This window comes from Lepidothrix coronata, unplaced genomic scaffold, assembly GCF_001604755.1.
Source record: "Lepidothrix coronata isolate B3197 unplaced genomic scaffold, Lepidothrix_coronata-1.0 Scaffold87, whole genome shotgun sequence".
In the NCBI taxonomy this organism is placed as follows: domain Eukaryota; kingdom Metazoa; phylum Chordata; class Aves; order Passeriformes; family Pipridae; genus Lepidothrix; species Lepidothrix coronata.
Window position 1 is genome coordinate 1,469,675 of NW_016690267.1, and position 19,427 is coordinate 1,489,101.

At 40.9% G+C, this 19,427-nt stretch overlaps 1 protein-coding gene across 2 annotated transcripts in view; it reads right to left on the reverse strand.

Moving 5' to 3' along the window:
• CDH13 (cadherin 13) overlaps positions 1 to 19,427 on the reverse strand; it is a 449,115-nt gene that overhangs the window by 293,260 nt on the left and 136,428 nt on the right. For both annotated transcript variants that reach the window (XM_017820998.1, XM_017820997.1), the window contains exon 3: positions 333 to 541. In XM_017820998.1, coding sequence (XP_017676487.1) covers positions 333 to 541 — 209 coding nt within the window. The remainder of the gene's footprint in view (positions 1 to 332; positions 542 to 19,427) is intronic.

A 19,427-nucleotide genomic window follows, 5' to 3' on the forward strand; every position in this document is an offset into this window, starting at 1 on the left:
GATTTTACATTTTCAGTTATGGCCAAATTGTAGCTACCTGGCACAACATACACCAGAAGAACCAGTCAATTTTGTACTTGGGCTCTGTCATTTGAATCAATTCTACAGGAATGTTTAGCATCTGCACCTGAAGATGTAACACATCTTTGAAAACCCGGAAAATTCGCATCATGAATTCAACCGAGTGCTGAACTGTTACAGCAACAGCTGGATTGAAAAATGATTTTGATCTCTGCAAACAGATTAAAGCTGCTTACAATCCTAGGTGGCACACGTATATATTTAGCAGCATCTCCTTGGTCCTTGTTTTTAGTCTTTTCTGTTTCTCTCACCTTTAGTGCCCCGTGCTTTTCGTTTGCTCCAGCGATGAAAATTTCCGCCGTATCCTCGGCGTGCTCGGAGCGAGCGCGGACGAACAAGGCTGTGCCAGCTCCTGAGAGGTTCTTTAGTGCAACCAAAGACCCGTCGCCTTCCACCCTAAAGTCTGGGTTAGAAACCTCGAAGTTCAACTGGTTATTCCCCTTGCAGTCATCAAATTTCACTGGGGGGAAAAAAAAATAATAAAAAGCACATTATGAGTGTCCACTTTGGAACAGAGCCCTCAAATGTTTTGATGTTATTGGCTTGTTCACAGATTTTGGGAAGAAATGTCTCAATCTAAGGGGAAAAACTTATCAAGTTTTATATTTGTGTGACTCTAATTCATAAACAAATCTTATGAATACGCACTTTCAAGAGGATGGGGAGGTTTTGACCAAGCTAACTGGGGATGTAGGAGGTAAACAAAACACTCTGGACGTGAACCTTTTGTGATCAGTCAAATGCACACCCAGTTTCACAATCTGAGCAGCAGCAATAGAGACCTTGTTATCCTCCTCATCATAGCCCAGGATCTCTAAAGGCTCTTCTGCTGGCAAAGTGGTTTCAGGTATTGAGTACATCTTTATGCTTAGCACTGAATATTTGCAGAATATTCAACCTCAGTCTACTGCAAAAGTGTAGAAAAACCAAACTATAACATTTCTTACTAACTACCAGGACTGTCATACAGTATATGAGCTGCACCAACAGTATAGCTAAGGATAATTTTAATTGAACAGTAGCTGTCAATAATCCGGTCTCACTTTACATTAAGGGTTGAAAATATCTAGGAAAGCTGGCATAAAGAGAAAAATGTCCCAAAGCACAAAGGTTTGAGACTTTGCTTCAAATTCCTTCTCAGAGTCCAGTAGATTCACTTTGCACAAATCACAGGATAAAACACATGATGAAGAGATCTTCACCAAAAACTTGCAATTGCTAAGTAAACTTTTCAGATTTTGACATCTCTGAACAATATATTTGCAAGTGAAAGGTTTTTCTGCAGACAATCTGTTCTGTATTCCCTACCTGCTCTTCAAGTTACTGCTGCTGCAGACTTTTCACTTACCTGTGTGCTCTCACTATTTTGATTTTACATTTCATTTCTGTTGCCTCTTTAAAAACTGCATTGCACTTTCAGAAAAGATTACAGACAGGGATATAGACTACAAAAAAGATTACAGACAGGGATATAGACTACAAAAAACCAATGACAATGGACTTTAAGTGAATATAAAGCACTTTGCATAATTGTTTAAAGTCACTCTATAGACTTCTTGTATTGGGTCACTATTTTTAAAGGAAGAAAAATAATCCCATAGTCTCTCACAACCTGGCCAATACCTAAGCTCTTTCTGACTATGCAATCTCCCTAAGTGGTCTCAAAGCACAGACCAGCTTGAAGACAGGGCTGCCAGAGGACCTCAAGGAGATCCTTCCTTTCTGGGCATTCACTGAGATTGAATCCCAGAACACCACAGGAAAAAAGAACCATTGCTAGCCCTGGAATTTGAATACAACTTCGTTTTTATGACAAATATTGATGAGAAAGGTTAAATAAAAAGTCAAACAATGCAAATATCTCAAACATCCAAACTTCAGGACAAGGCACAGAATGAGACATGGGACACTATTTGCCAAAGCAAGAGTGGAGGGTTGGCCTTGGCTGCCCCCAGCCCAGCACCCAGCCCTCCCTCACTGCCCGGGCTCAGCGGAACTGGGGAGAAAACGAGATGGAAAAGGCCCTGAGTCAAGATAAAGACAGGGAGGCCACTTATTTGGACATCGGTGGCCAACTAGAATTGACTTGGAGAAAATTAATTTAATTGCCAATTAAAATAGAGATGGGTGGTGAGAACAAGACAAAACTGAAACCACCCTGTCATCCCATCTGGCCCGTTTCCCCAGGCTCAGTGTCACTCCATCATTCCCAGCTCTTCAGCCTCCTCTCCCTGAGCAGTGGGGACACAGGGGGAGCAGGGGGTCACAGTTTGTACCTCAGGGCTCCCCTCTGTGGCTCCCTCCTCCTCACACTCCCCCTGCTCCAGCCCGAGTCCCCTCAGGACAGACCCACCTGCTCCTGCCTGGGCTCCTCCAGGGCTGCCTGGAATCCCTGCTCCACACCGGGAGCCCTTCCTCCTTTTCCTCCTCCTCATCCTCCTCTCCCTGGGGCTCACACCTCACACTTTCCCCCTCACACCTTATTCCCAGGTACCATTTTTCCCATTTCCCACCTCTGGCACAGCGGCAGCTCCGGTGTCTCTGAGGGCTCAGCTCTGCCCGGCACTGGGGTGGCTGCGGGGCCGGCTGGGGACAGCCCTGACCTCCCTCACAGAGACCCCTCAGCCCCCACAGCCCCCACACACCCACCAGGGCAGCAGGAGCCGAGGAGGGATTTTGAAAGAACAAAGTTGTGACCCTGTGAATTCACACTGGACTGTCCTCTTCCCAATGACAATCCAAACTCCGTGATAGTCACCACAGACTTTGCATAAAAATTCCCCCAGCACCTGAAGGATCTGCTGCTGCACAAGGTTTAAGCTCGATTACATGTTTTTAACTAAAAACTGCTCCCATTTCCTCTGCTTTACTTGAGGGCAAGAGAGCTATCCTTGGATTCGCAGTGGGACCACAAACCAGAATTTCATCAGCTCGTTTGCCATTTCATTGAATTTTGCTGAAAGCAAAAGGGGATTATAAATAAAAAAGAGACAAAAAGCTCTCTCCCCTCAGATACTCCAATCCCTCCAGACAAACCTATCTCGGGCTGTCATGTGGCAGAGTCCTGCTTGCAAAGTCTTGCACTGCAGTGGAACCAGAGAGGAAAAACCACTGAATTTGGGAGCAGCAGCAGTTTAAAACAATTTCAGAGTGCTCAGACTGTGCTGGTGCCCACACTGCTCTCCAAGGCTGGGAACTCCTCTCAGAAAATGTCTTGTGCTCGCAGTAGGATTTTGATGGAAGGCTCTCTGTGAGCAAGGCCTCCCTGGTGAAAAACCACCCGTTGCAGTTTATGTTGGTGACATGACAGGTGTTTTAACAGACTCACTGCAATCTCCTAAAGCTATCAACCAACAAAAAAGCAAAATTTTCCTGTCACCACAAATGTGGGAAGTTGAAATTCTCTATAGTAATCACTGGATAGATACATACACTATATATCTCTATACACTGCATAGATCACAGCCTTTATGAATTACAATTTCACTTATTCTTTTATTCCCTTGAAAAAAAACCAAACTGTATAATAATAATAATAATTTAAATAAATAAATAAATTTTAAAAATGAAGCAGGGTATTTGAAAATAACTTCTTGTACTGGTGGCATCCCTGCCCACTGAAGGGGGTTGGAACTATATGATCTTAAAGGTCACTTCCAACCCAAACTATTCTATGATTTTATGAATAAATATGTTCTTCTCATAGTCAAAAACTGCTGGTGATCTAATAATAATCTATTAATAATACATTAATAGGTTACAACTGGAAACATTTGGCATCGCTCTCTGGAAATTGTGTCAGGAGTGAAAATTGGAAAAAAAAAATTGGAAAAAAAAAATTAAAAAACCTGAACGAAACTATAATAAAGTCATCCCTTAAACCCAAATGTCATCGTTCAGAGCTGTAGCATCACCCAGCCAAACACTACAGGTCCCTTTCAAAAAAAGGACACATTGTGTTGTACTTCAGAAGGAGGAGGACCCTGGCTGGGAGTTCACTTCTCCCACCTCGCTGCTCAACGTTCCCAAACGTGGCGATTCCTGCCTCGCTGCCATCTGCGTGCACTGGAGAGGGTCAAAGACCACAGGCAGATTTGACACGTGGAATTGGGAGAAGCACTTGAATCTATATTCCATCGGAATTAGGAATTTAGCAGGTTTAGACCTTTTATATTTTGTTCATCTGTTGATCTTGTTTTATGAAATCCTGCAACTTTTTCCGACAAGGGCAGAAGCAAAGTTGTTTGAAAGTGGAAAACTGTTCTCTTACCGTACCTCATCCAAAACCATTGATGCTTCCAATTCCCAATCCTACCACAGAAACAAGACTATTTGATGAGGTTAATAGCAAAGAGAAGGAAAGAAAATGAAAAGGCTCTGAGAAGTACTGATATGCAGCAGTGACATTAGGAGTGGGTGGAAGGAGATGAAGCGATCACAAGGACAGAGAACACTGAAGATTATTTGGCCTCAGGACCAACAGGGATGAAATGGAAGCCAATTGTTTTGAGAGTCGAAGAGAACTGTAGCCTTAGATAAAATCCCTAATCAGAAGTTAGGAACTTTATCAGAATGATGCTGTCTCCTGGACTGGGCTGACTAGGGAATATTGAATGAGATTACATTGCATTCCCAGCCACTCTTACAGTGCCCCTCACTGGGAATGTTTGCTTCCTTAAACTCATGTGGCTTCTGGGGAGGAGCCGATGCAAACAACCAAAATTTACAGTACTTGAGCTGCCCAGAGCAGGCTCCAGTAGCAGCTGCACAGCCAAAGGAGCTGGCCCTGGCACTGAGCACAACTACCTGCCCTGCCAGGCACTCAGGAGAGATCTGAGGAGTTCCAGCTTCCTCAGCTTACTCAGATTTCCCTCTGCAGCACTACATCTATCCCTTAAACAAACCTGTACATCACTGATGCCCTAAAAAAAGCATAGCCTGTTAAATATAGGGCAAATAGGTTTTTTAGTTCTTATTCTCTGGTGAAAAAGTCTCGCTTTGTACATAAAGCCTGTGTACAAATCTCTATGCACACTATAATGTGTCATTAATTAATTACTCCTTATTTCCTCCTAGTACTAACCAGTGTAACAAGAAACTAGGCAGAAGTTTGTGGATATCAGTTGTGGGAAGCTTCAGGTGGGTATTGAAGAAAGATTTCCAGCTAACCATTAAAAGAATGAGCTGAGGATATGCTGAATATTTGCCATTACAGGGTTTTAACATGAGTTTAATCAAATAGTAGCTTAATCCAAAATCATTCAACACCACTTTCAGCACCTGATCCTGCTTCAAACCAAGAGAATGAACTAGGTGACACCTTAAAGCCTTTTCCACACATAAAAGTTCTAGATCTTAATTAATATCCCTCTCTTTTCAGGTCTACATTAGGTCTATAATTATGGGGTTCATTCAAGAAAAGAAAAATTACAAAAATGCAGTGAATTATCCACTGTATCTCACTACACAGCTTATTCATCCAGCTGAGTCCTGGACACTGCCCTCTCTCCCAAGACTGAGGGAAATTTGGGCATGGGACTGAGAACTTCTGAATACAAGATGAACAAGCACACAGGAAAACAGGAAACAGCTCACTGTTCTTCCCCTGAAAAACAATCTAAACGACAGAAAGTGCCAGGTTTCAAGAAGGTATAGAATAGCTGTTTTCAGAAATAAAACATCCTGTTACAAAGAGTTCTTCTAATAAGGTCTTTTCAGATTTATATTTAAACAATCCCCAGATTGCAAAAAATGAATAAGAGTAACAGTTCAGCTCTAGCCCCAAACTAAAACATTAGTGATGCTACACCTGAAGTGACTGGTGACTGTGTCTCGTGGACAAGGATTCAATGGGCAATTAAAACAATGATCTAATATCTATTTGTGTGGAGGTGGAGTTCTCCAGTTATTGACACGTATATGACTCTTTGGATGTTCCTAGTCGTGCTCCAGCTGCCAAATGAACATCTTTATTGTGCCTAATATGCCACATGGTATGAGACAGGCTCCAAAACTCCACGCAAGCAGGATGAAAATACTGCCAAGCAGCTCCCAATGAAAAACAACACGAGTGTCACTCATCACCCTCTGTTCATTTCTCAGCCTCCTATGTCAGACTTTCACTCCTTTCTGTAAAAAAACCCATTCACACGTGAATTGTACAGAATATTTCTGCCCACCAACCAATATTCATTATTAGTAATACCTGCATACATCCCAAGGCTTTAATACTGACTTTGAGCTTATTATCATAAAAAATCCTGCTGGAAAAAGGTTTCTTGTGCAGGATCCCAAGTCCATTGATGTAATGATGGGAAACTGAAGCTGGAAATATTAACCTTTATAGATCTCAGCAAGAAAACTCAGGGTCCTGGGATTCACCATTTCAGTGCATCCCATTCTCACTGCTGTGATAAACCAGCTATGTGAGGTTTCTACACAACTGTGATATTTATGATAACAAACCACAGATGTTTAAAGAATACCATTTAAAACATTCAAAGGTTAGCAGTTGCATTTCTTGTAAACTATAAAATGAAAACAAGCTGAAATAGAGTTGTATTCAAAACAATATATTAGCCTGGTATATTCCTCTTCCAAAATAATTTTTTTTCCCTGAGTTTAATTCTCAAAAGTATAATTTGTTTTGAACAGAAATACAGAATCTATAACGTTGTCTCTGATGAAACTGCTACAAAAGTATTCTGAATAAATAAAGATACATATTTATCTATAAGCACACCAAAACTTACTCAGTATGTCTCTATGTACAGGTATTCATATTTTTCTGTTAGCTGATCATAACTAGCAACAAAATGGCTCCTCAGTGAGGAAATTTCACATTGAAAATACAGACTTAATTACTCTATCAATGAAGATTAGGAACCTTTCTGTTAATATAACCCAGCCTTGCTCAAATCAGTGGGAATTACAGCATCAAACAAATATTATCCTGTGTATTTCTTCTCATCCTTTTTTGCGAATAACTTTGGATCATATTGGAACCACGAGTCAGAAGCTGTATCTGTGAGAGGTCTAAAGATGCAAGAAAAGTACATTCCAGCTGCACAAAAGCAACTCAGCTTCCCAGCCCAGCAGGGATTTGTCAGCTCTGCTCAAAAGTCCTCCCTGCTCAACGACATTAGCAAAATAAGAGAAGCTGGACAGAAAGTGGTGAAGCTGAGCTTCATTAACTACAAAGAGACAAAAGTGATGGTGGAAGCAAATGGAAATGATTCTGAGTGCTGTTGTTGTGTATAAAAATTCATAAAGCACCATGAGCCAGGGAAGCTCTTGTTAGCAGCAAACACTGCTGCTGACTGCAGGCAGCAGGAGGGGAGGGGGAGATGGAACAGGCCCCATGGGCTGGTCCTTTCCTGACTCTGGCACGGGGACTCCCAGCAGCTCCACACAAACTGCAGAAATGCAAAGTGCTCTGAGCCTTCAAGAGCTGAATTATCCTGTGGAGGGGATGAAACCTGCCTGGAACCAACACATCTGGACAACCTAAGTTCATCAAGTAACAAGAGAGCTGCTGTGACAGCAGCTAACGGCACAGGGGGTGAACAACAAAAGAAATCTTGCATTTCAAGCCAACAACACTGTCCATCAGGAGAAACAGCTTCTTTCCCTGCCTTTGTGATGCCTTCCAAATCACCTCTGGAACAGAGTTTTGGCAGGGAGCCCACAGCCACTGTGTTTCTGCTGTTTTCCTGCAAGAATACCTGAACAGCAGAAGGAAAAAGAATAGAAAGAGAAAAGTGCTGCCCTGTGATGCTTTTGGGGGCAGACTAATGGGAGACAAGACACTGTCAACAGTTAAGTCAGACAGGTTGCTCCTGAAGATATGAGGTTGCCATTATTTCATATCTAAAAGTGCTCTATAAATAATGGATTTATGGCTTAGAAAAAGTACAAGCTTGACTAAAATATTTCTTTGCACAAAAATGTTATTGAACACTTAATAAAATGAGTGAAATGAATTTTATGAAAACCTTTTTTGAAGGCTTTTAAACAGTTTAATGCTAAATTCTAGCTCTGCAGTAGAATTGCTACAGAAATCCAATGAGCAACAGTAGGTTATTATCTCCCACTGCACTTTTATGATTTTCTTGTGTTTATATAATTTCTTTATGTGCCCCTGAAGTAAATTACAATGATGCCTTATTTAGCATCCAGATAGTCAAAAACTGAGGAAACATGAGCAACAGCACAATGTTCGTCAGAACATAAAAAGAATTAAGACAAAAACACATTTATATTCAACTTCTTTGGAAGAACAAGTACTAAACAACAGACTTCATCCTTGCACTATAAAGTCTACAAAAATAAACTGATTACCTAAACTAACAAACATCCCCGTGTGATTTGTGTGTGGTGATCAGATTTGTGCAGAGCTCTGTTGCAACGCAGAAAATGGGCCAGCAGTTCATCCAGTGGGCACTGGGGTGTGGATATCTGCCCTTTGGAGAACAGCCTTTCCACAGGAGAAATGGTACCTATTAATAGTCACAGCCTTCTCTGTGCTGTCAAAATTCACCTCAAGGATACAGCACAGACAGGAGATAAGCTTCCTGGAGATGAAGAAAGACAAGGGATTTCACCCAGAAACCACTGCAGTGAAAAAGTGTGAGGTTTTTACCATAAGAATCACATTGGTCTCTCTCCTGCATCTCCTCTCTACCACCAACAGCCCTTGAAGAGCTGGAAGATTGTTGATAACTTGAAATTGTGTAGCACAGATCAGCTGAGCCATAAGTGGTGGCTGACTGAAGGCTCCCTCTGCCTCTGTGTCATGGTTACGTGACTCCAGAAGCAGTGACTCCCTGCCCTCTGAAAAACCACATCACCAGTTCTCTGCTCTGCCTCTCTCCTCACCTTCTATATTCAACACTGTACTTTGGCAGCTTTTAAGATCTCACCAAGCTCTGCCTCTCCTCTCCTGGCACATCAGGGCACCACTTGTCTGGAATCATTATCACAGCAGGGACCCTGAGCTGGAGCTGGACAACCCTGCCTTGAAACCAGAAGCAGCACAACTTGTATCAGCCCAGCTCTGAAGCCAAATGTCTTTGCCCTGCAGCTTTGGGGTTCCTCTTTGGGATTCCAGTGAGTATTTGCACAGAGTATGATGTGAGCAAGATGGTCCATCAGCACCAAACTCGAGGATTCCTGCCTTTTTCCTCACGTGTCACTGCTTCCTCTTGCCTTTCCCTACTGTGCTCCCTCCTTCCTTTCTCCTAGGAAGGAAGATCCCTCAGTGGCCTCTCATGCTTTTCAGCAGATTTATTCTACCAACAAGGCTCCATCAGCTGCTTGAAAATACAGTCTCTGGTTGCTTGAAATTACAGGAAAATACAAACACTTCAATCAAAAGTGAAGGCATTCCCTCTTCCCCCCAGCAGACTTCACCATCTCACATTATATGATACCTTCACACTTCGTTTTGCTACCCATTGTCTTATTTAGGGCAAAAATCTAATCAAGTGGAAGGAGTTGTAATGAGCTGTTCTCAGTTGGAAGTTTCCTTGACTTATTCATTACAACACAGGCATGTTATTGACTGATCTCCTGGGTCAGTGGCTGTGTTACCAGGCACAGCAGTGCTAGAGCTTCTGGTCCAAACCCTAGAGAAAAATTATGGTTTCAACAAAAATATGATGTCAATGTCTGAACAAACATAAAAATCAAAACTTTAGATGTTGTATCACAGCCATTGATCTTCTGAGCACAACACACAGTTCAGTTTAACTGGAGCTGGAGCCTCTTTGTAAATGCAGAGGACACAGACTGATCCTACACTTGTGGACCTACTGTCACATCTGTGGAGGAATATGACATTTCACTGTTAATGCTGCATTGATTCTGAGCAGCCCAAATGACCCCAAACCCAGCAGCAATATTTAGAAAAGTCTCTTTTTGACTTTGTTAGTTACAGAGAAAGGGTTTCCCACTGCAATGCAAATGATCGATAATATTCCATTTCAGCAGATTTCCATAACATTGTGCCAAGAACCCCAGGAGAGCACGAGATGAAATTAAGTTTAGATTCTTACAAAATCTTCACTGGCACAGTCTGAGACACAAGCAGACAGAATCAAAGACATTCAAATGCATTCAATATGTTTGTGGCTCTGCAGATTGCTGTGAGAAGTTTGTCGATATGAAATTATTTGTACCCTATAGTGGAGAGAGATTAGACAAAAATCTGAGTTTGTACAAGAATTCCCAGAGGGATATAATGGATAATTTCCTTTGAATGCTGGCTGAATAAAGCTGGAAGAAGCAGCACACTACTGACCATGAGTTTTCTTGTCTTCTGCACAAGCACACATCTGATCTTTGAGCAGTCCCCTTAACGAACGAAATCCAGTGTCTTGACGTATGTAATTTATTGAAAACTAATCAGCTGAGGTTCCATTCAGGAGAAAAAACAGTGTCCCGGGAGATTTAACTATATAAATAAAATGCTATCAGCAGATGTCAAAAAGTAACAACAAGCAATCACTCACAGGAAACAGCTGCAGTGCAACCAGCACAGAAAGTACCTTATTTACACCAGGATGTGTTTCAAATGCCTCCAGAGCCACAAATTTATTTAGTAAGGGTTTTACATTAACTAGACAATTATTCAAAGGTCATGAGGATATTTTTCCTCAAGTTCACAATTAAAACTGTTTGTCTTCAAGATGAGTTTGTTATAATTACAGTGATCTGTCACTTCTTAATGTGATCTGTCATAACTTCTTTCTTTCCTTTTTTTAAATTGTTTTTCTTTTTTAATGGCACAAGCTTCTGTCAACACTTAATTAATGTCAGTTTTACATGAGGTTTAAGTTAATCTAATAGAAATTATGATACATTCTTAGACGAACAGAAGGTTCACTGTTATGCAGGAATTTACATTAGCTTGAAGTTTGGCCATTAGTAGAAAAGGCAAATAAGTGATAAAAATGAAATATGGGGCCTCATTGGAGAAATAGATGCTTTCTCTGCTCCTTCAGTGGGAAGTTCAAATAACTCAGTGATTTGAGGCTGGAAGCAGAAATTACCATTGTAAAAAATATCTTTTGTTCTACACCAAATCCATGGCAGCTGCTCCCACCCTTATACCCTTGCTTTTATCAGAGATGGGAGAAAAAATATTGCTTGAGGTATCTGCCTTGCTCCAGCAGTGCATGGAGACGAGAAGTCAAAGTGCAGGAGCTTTTCATTACATGAGTTATCACTACCAAGTGCTTTTTGCACGTTCCCCACAGATCCTATGCGAGGCAATATTGCCTCCACCTCCTCAGTCTGGGGTCCTGCTTTCACCTCGTGTGTGAGGTGACAACTAATCTGGAATTCAGTACACTGCTGCCTCACCACCCTAATAAGAAGCAAAACTATTGGCCAGGAAATGTTAAAAAACCCAAAAACATGGGCGTCTACACACAGCTGCCCTTCTTCTGGAACGATAATAATTATTATTATGGAAGCATCCCCCGATGTACAGCAATATTTTCTGAAAAGGCATCCCCAGGAATGGAGCTTTCCCATGTGCAGCTGATCTCCAAAGAGCCCTCGGTGGCAGGAGTTTGTTTCAGAAATAGAGAGTGACGCATCACTTACGAGACAGAAAAGGAAATGAGAGTGAGTGATAAATCCACTGTGCAATATTTTCCTTTCAAAATGGATCCTGTAGGTTGCTGGCCTATTTTGCCAGCTGCTGAATGAGTAATGCCATGCCTGAAAATCTGCTCAAACCATTTATTCTGTGGATTGTTCGACTTCCCCTGTGCAAAACCTAAACGAGGTTCCTCCCATTTTCAGGGGAAATCTTTGGTTTCTTGTCTTCTCCATCAATAAATCTGACAGAGAAATAACAGTTTCTCTTAGTGGCTTTACCAAGTTCTCTCAAGCGAGTTCCCTCAACCTTTTATTCAAGGAAGCAGTATAAAGCTGATTTCTGCAGACAGATCTGATAAAAGCTCAAATAACAGACCTATAATCCTTTTCAGCCCTCAGTCTAAAAATCAGACACAGTTTATGAATAGCTTTTCAGAATGCCTTCAAAATCTAAATTGCATTTAATTTCTCATAATTCTCATAAAATGAGCTGGTAATTAAGCTTTTGTTTCACTCAAGTAACAAGCCAATTCCAACACACAGATCATTCTATAAACCATGTAAAAAAAATCAAATGCTTAATTGCAGCCTGCTAAAGTACAAAACTCCTGAGAATAACAAGGAAAGCCACCTCTCAAAACTCTGCTGGATTTTAAACTTGCTAAACTTATTCTCATCTATTTCAAACAATACCAGTGCTTGAGTAACAGTTGCAGAACCAAATAACCTTGGTTTGAATTTTGACTCTCACACTAAGATCAGACAAGTCGCACTGCTGAGAACAATGTAATTAAAATTGCACCATGTAATCTTGCTCTGCACAGTCATTCCCAGAACAGTTTCTATTCACATCAAACACAGGCTTTTATACTTTAAAGAAAGGCAGGCTTTGGCATCTTCCACAAAAGAACTGACCTGAGGGAAAGTATATTCTGTCAGTCAGGATCATTTATAAGCAACCTGAAATTTGTTTACATAGATAAACCAAGGAAAGACTATCAGGCTACTGAAGTTTCTGCCTCTTTTAGTAACTAAGGAACAGTGAAAAAAAAAAAAAAACAACCAAAATAAAAACCAACAGAAAACACGTACAGCACAATAGTAATTATTTGATGATCCAGGTGACACTGGTACTCATGTTTGCTACTTAAATGGGTGGCATTGCCACACGTGCTCATGTTTAAACAAGCAGTATTGTATAGGAAACAAGTGACAATGAAAAGTTGTGCCAATCACTTGATATGATCTGTATTTCAAATATACTTTCTGCTTCAGAGTGCCATTTGCTGTTGTCTGGTTGTCAACCAACCTGCACTTTGCATCGCTGGAACCACAAGCTAAGATTGGGATCAATGCAGTGTTTGATTCCAAGACTTTTTGTCAGCCTCGGGAACGTGGATCAGGCCATGACTGACAGTTTACACAAAATCTGTGACCAATGAATAGTATTTTTTTCTTATATTCAACTCCACAGTCAACAAAAGAGTGCAGTGAAAAGCCATCTGAGCCAGCTTCCCAGATATAAACACCCACAACAAGGACTGTGTAGAAAAAAACATTACCTGAAAAATGAAAACAGGACAGCTCTAGTGTGGAGACTAAGGGCACCAGAATACCCCTGCTGAATAAGATTTCTTTTCAGTAATATACTTTTATATTATTTCTGATTCGTGTCATACTCATTTTCATATGGCACTGGCCACAGATCAGACAAGATGCTGCCTTACCACGGAGTAACTGTAGATTAATCACCAGGTCAGTAACGTAGCTAAAATTTTATTACCAGACAATCTCTTAGATTTAATAAATAACCCTAAGACTAACTGAATTCCATCCACCATCATAGTTGCCAACACAACAAAATTTGCCAGTTGTTCAGTGGCAGTTCCACATCCACCCAATTTCTTTTTATGAATTACTACTTTCATTTTTCCAAGTCAAGTAGAATTAAAAACCATGATTTCTCATCTTCCTTTTGCTCTCCTTAGGCTGGGTATAGGTGCCACTAATTGCAAATGCTCTGCTGAGTGCACTGAGGATTAGTCACACAGGTTCCCTACGCTCTCACCTGACTGTGCAGCATTAGAATGCACAAACCTCAGCACATCTGTTTGAATAAATGTCTCTTGCCTTTCACATTAGAATAACTGCAACGATTATAATGCTTATGAAGCTTAAAGAGGTGAGATAATAATCAGTCAGTCTTTACTTTGCTTCTGGTTATAAAACCACTAAAAAGAGGAAAAAAAATACAAACCCCCCCAAACCACTGTATCTGTGCATTTTTCCAGCTCGTGTGCCCTTCCAAAGCGTTAGTCTCTCGTGACAAATAAAGCACCATCCTTCTGAACACTGATATTCCTCATTCCTGTCCCACTTTGCTAATGGCTACAATCGTGACACACAGAGAATTCATTTGGTAAACCTGATTTGCCAAAAGTTTTCGAGTGACACGACGTTATATATTTATGCACTTATATATTTAAGTGGCTGCTTAGCGACTTTGTAGTAGTTCCAGCCAGGCACTGAGGCGTAAATAAATAATTATGCCATACCAGGGAGTGAAAGTGAGACATTTATAGATTTAGGAATAGAAAGGTTATCAGAGTTCCTCACCTAGGAACAAATATAATATCCTCAGCTCCCCTGTCTAGCACGCATCCAGCAAGAAATATGTTATAACCTCTGCTGACAAGTGAGTTAACTTGGGAGTTGGAAGTTTAAATGAACTCTACAGCTAATTAAACTCAGCTCAGTGCTTCTGTAGGTGTATGTTTGCATTTTAGCCCATGCTTTATTCTGGAATAAACAGTTGCCATTCACTCATCCACACATTCAAAAGGAGACAGATTCCAGGGAAATGAGAGTACAGAAATGCCACACACTTTCTTGTGGTTCCCAAGGAATGGAGAGTGATTAGATAACACATGGAAATCCAATGCCCAGAGGCAGTTGTGGGAGCCCTGCAGACTCTGAGAACATGATCAGACTGTAGTGTCAACACAGTTCCCTCCACCCAACTTTGGTGATGATTCCAATACAAAAGATTGGTTTTACAACTCCACACTTGTCTTAAACATTTCAAAGTGATGGATGTAATTATTCACTAGAATCGCTTAACAATAGGCTAGAACTTGCATCAATGAATATTAACTAAAAAAAAAAAAATTAGTTTTCAAGTACCAAAGGCTTTGTGCATTCAGCCTGATAGACAACTTTCATTCCCTCCCTCCCCTTCTCTTTCCCCTCAGTGTTTTGCATAAATACTCTATTATTACAAAGTCCTACTGTCTGGAAACTGGTGATACTTATTATTGCAGAGGCAATGGCTGCTATTGTACTGAAATGCAGAGTGATATAGGTGCAGTGCTACCATTATACTTTAAAGTTTTTCATCTTGTATAATTTTTGGAAAGCGATTCTTAATCATCACCTCCAAGACCTTTTATTTTGCAAATCTCTTCATTAAAATTTCCTTTCAAAGCTGAACAAAACCAGATTTCATGACAACCCTGATAGATATCCATTAATGTTTTGAAGTTCTGCCAGAGACAAGCCTGGAATGAGAACGTTCTTTACCAGGGAAGCTTTCACAGAAGGGTAAATTACAGACAGAGAGCTGGATCCTGAACTGGCATAAACAGCACAGCCCTGCCAGCCTTTTCCTACACATGGAACAGTTATCCCAGATGTATCCCAATTTCAACAGAGGAGAATCTTTCCTTGCAGAAGAAATTGGAGCCCAGCAGCCCCGGCTAAGTGAAAGTAGATTACCTGGCTTTGAGAAGCAATCAAGAAACAAAATATAGATTCTTTACCTTCCCCACATCTGTGCCTGTCTGAAGAACAAGACTTTCTGCTGTTTGTACACTCAGCACCAAGGATGAACGAGCTCAGTCCTTCAAGGAAGGGTTTCTCTTGCCATGATTTCCAGCTCACCTCCCTTCCACCTGCTCTCCTTTCCACAGAGACTCCTACACAGCAACTGAGAATGAATTGTACTGCTCAACTTAGTTACCTTTCCAAAGTTGTTTCCCAATTCTACATTCCTCCTCCAGCTTTCCAAGCCATCAGAGGAGTAAATATTATTTTACTATCACGTTCACTTGCTGTTCCAGCAGGAGACTCTGCATTTCTCTCCCTTTTTCTTTGGATGTGTCTAGAAAACTCTCCTTGGTAGCCATGGAAAATAAACCAACTTTTACCTGTATTAACATGTCAGGGATTCCAGGTTCTGTAACTGTGAATTGCTCATTTGAGCTCACACAGCCAGTCAGTTCCATAAAACCATGGAATCAGTAAGGCTTGAAATGACCTTTAAGATCATCAAGTCCAACTTTTAACCCAGCACCACCACCTTGTTCACCACAAACCATGTCCTCAGGTGCCATATCCACACGTTTTTTCAAACACTTCCAGGGATGGTGACTCCAACACTTCCCTGAGCAGGCTGTTCATGCTTTACAATCCTTTCTGTGAAGTTTTTCCAGAGCCAGTGCAGGACCTGCCAACTGCCCACAGGTCTGCAGGGCACTACTCTCTACAAAAGTCTCATCAGCACACCAGGGGGAGATGCCCACACCCCAGAAGAGCAGCATTTTGACACAAGCATCAACTCTTGCTTAGGAAAAAACCTGGAACTCCCAGAATCATTGATCAGCATCTCCAAACTAGGCTCTGAAAGTTAACTACCACCTAAAAGCACTGTCTGACAGTAGATGGGGTCACAAAGACTGTCACTCTCAGAAAAGGCAAAGCTTTTGGTGTGCAGAATCATGTTAAATTTACTTCACTGTCTCTGTACAGAAGCCACCGGTTTTTTATTTGCACTGAAATAGGTTTTGGCTACAAGTATTGAAAATTCTTCTGTTCAAAATGCATAATATGACCTACAGGAATCAGGCACAGCCGCACAAACTGCCTGAGAAAGTTCATCTCAAGGGCAAGCACATATAAAGAGTGTTGAAAACGTTAGACAGGGATGTTCAAATTGATATTTAGGATTAAAAAAGGATATTTGAAATTCAGTAGTACCAACATGAGCATCCAAGTGCTGAATACGGACAATAACTAGACACTAATATTTTAAAAGTCAAACTGGTGCATTTAATGGTTATTAGGAGTGGAATAAAATGCACCAAAGAAGCTTCAAATACCACAGCTCCGTTCCCATTCCCAGCTAGGCAGTATTTATACATCACGGACCAGGCTCTTAACAGGCAGACACCAGTTCTCCAAATGGCACAACATGGAATAACATCAGCAGGGAAAATCAGAAAGCAGCAATTAGATCCTGCAATGTGTTACAACATTCTGCTTGAGAGACAAATGGAAAAGAAATGCACATATTCCAAAGGAAAGTGTTACCGGTCGTTTGAGCGAGTTCTTTAATTCTTAGGCCGTGGGACAGATGGAGATTTCATTAATGGGGAGAGTTGTTCCTACATGACAGAAAAACTGCACCCAAAATGAGTCCTCCTGGTGCTGAGCTGCCAGAGCTACTTTAGTGAAAGGATCACGTGGGGGCTTTTTAATTCTGCCTCTACCAATTATTTCAAGCATGATTTTTCATTCTAGGTCAAACAAAAAAAAAATATTTAATGTTAAGAATATCTTTTAATTTTAGCAAGGGGGGGGGGAAAAACACCCCAAAAATCCCTCAGATTTTCAAATTTAAACAAATTTCTGGGCCAAAAAGCAATTGTTCTCACACATGCATAAGGTTAATTATGAGGCATTACCCCAGTAAACTGATATGTGATACTGCTTGAGAGTCACATCAGAAACAGAATTTCAGTATTGAAAAAAAGAGATTTATACATTTACAAAAAATACAAAATTACCCATTAAAAAACCACCACCTTCCAACCAGTGAAAATATTTAGTGTTCTTTATCTTGTTTCAAGTACTGTGTGAGGCAATCCAGATAAACTATTTCTCTATTACTTTGTTTTAAACAGACCCAATATCCACTCTATGTGGAAACAAATGCTGGTGATGTGTAAATTAACTTCTTGTTTATTAAAATAATATCACGTTCCCACAGGCACAGAAGGGAATTAGGGATTTCTCTTTTCAGATGTTACCTCCTCCATAAATCTTAAAGGTTTATACATAATTAATTAAAAACTGTTGCAGTGTATAACTCATCATTACATATATCAGCTAACATTTCTCATTAAGGTTACAGATTTTGCAATTGCAGCTGCTGCATGGAAAATAAGGTCTCTTTAGATGTATCCTTCATAAAACAGCCTATGTTGCAGATTCCCATTGTTTTGCTTGTGGGTTTTTGGGGTTTTTTTCCCCTGGCAGATATGAACATTTCTGCTGTTGCTTTAAGACAGCATTCACCTGAGAAGCAGGAAATTCAAATCCAGCATTTTAAGAAAGCCCCCCACCAGAAAAAGAAACTTCTTAGCAAACATCAGAGCAGAGCAAATAATTCACAGCAATCCTTTATTTATGGGATTTGCCATTTATTTTTCTATTCGCCACAGACTGCTAAATTCCTATATGTAAATTATTCATGAATTTCTGCCAATGCTTCTCCCATTTAAATTACTATGAAAATGTAGTTGCAATTATTCAGATTTCAACATTGGCTCTCTCAGGTTTTTGGAGCACTGGTTCTGTTCCATGATTGGTCACAACTTGCCAATTTGGAATTGGTTTCAAACACTACACTTGAGTACACAGTTCAAAATTTACTTTGTCAGTTCTATACTTGCAATTTGTGCTCTGAATATAATGTTTTCTGACATTTCCATACTGACAAAAGCTCTAGTGTAGACACAGCTATATCTTGCTTGAATGGGCATTTCAGTGGCATTATTTCAGTCATTCCCAGTGCCAAAGCCATTACCAGAACACATAAGACAGACAGGAGAGGGTTTAGACATTAACTGCCTCTGTGTTTTCTGCTATTTATAAAGGTGTCTGAGTCAGTAGGGCTTTGTTAACAATCCCAGCTGGTCGCTGCTCAAGCCAGCCTTAAATTGTGTACCCAGCCCTTCAGGGAGGAACACAACAGATCACAGCCCTGGAGCCCAACAGGAAGGGAAGGGGACAGCAAAGAACTGTCCTTCCAAGCAGTAGGTGCTGACTTTGGCTCATGAGTCCATTCCCTGCACCCAGGAGGGAGAACTCTGCCCTAAGGAGCTGTTAATCACTTTAGCTAAAGCATTTTGGTATCCCAGCAGGCCAGCCCTGGACACAAGTCCCAACTCTTCTCCAGCACCTGGAACTCATGGGTGTGCACAGGGGGAAGTTCTCACTACTGATCCTACAAATGTCTGCCAAAAAAAAGAGGTAAGGAAACTTAGGGACACTTAGGGACACCGAGAGTTCACTACCAGATCAAAACTACAATTCCCCTGATGCAAGATGAGGCCGAGGGGTTCTCATTCTTCCCTTTCCTTGGGTTTTGTTTCTGGGTTTCACTGCACCCACTTCAAACACAAGTGGAAGGGGGAACGTGAGGAGTGATTCACCTCAATATCAGCATTACTGAAGGCCACACAACATTTTCATCTCAAAATCTCTGAAGCCACCCGTGCTGTGAATCTACTTTGGCACCTTTATTATTAAAACATTGCTTTGTGCCCGGTGACCCTCCTGTCGACAGGCAAATGACCTGAGGTTAAACAGAGATCAGGAGGGACAGGCAGAGCAAACAGAGGGACAGAAAACACTCCAGGTTTCAAAATGGCAAGTCACCATTCCTCCAAACTTTTAAC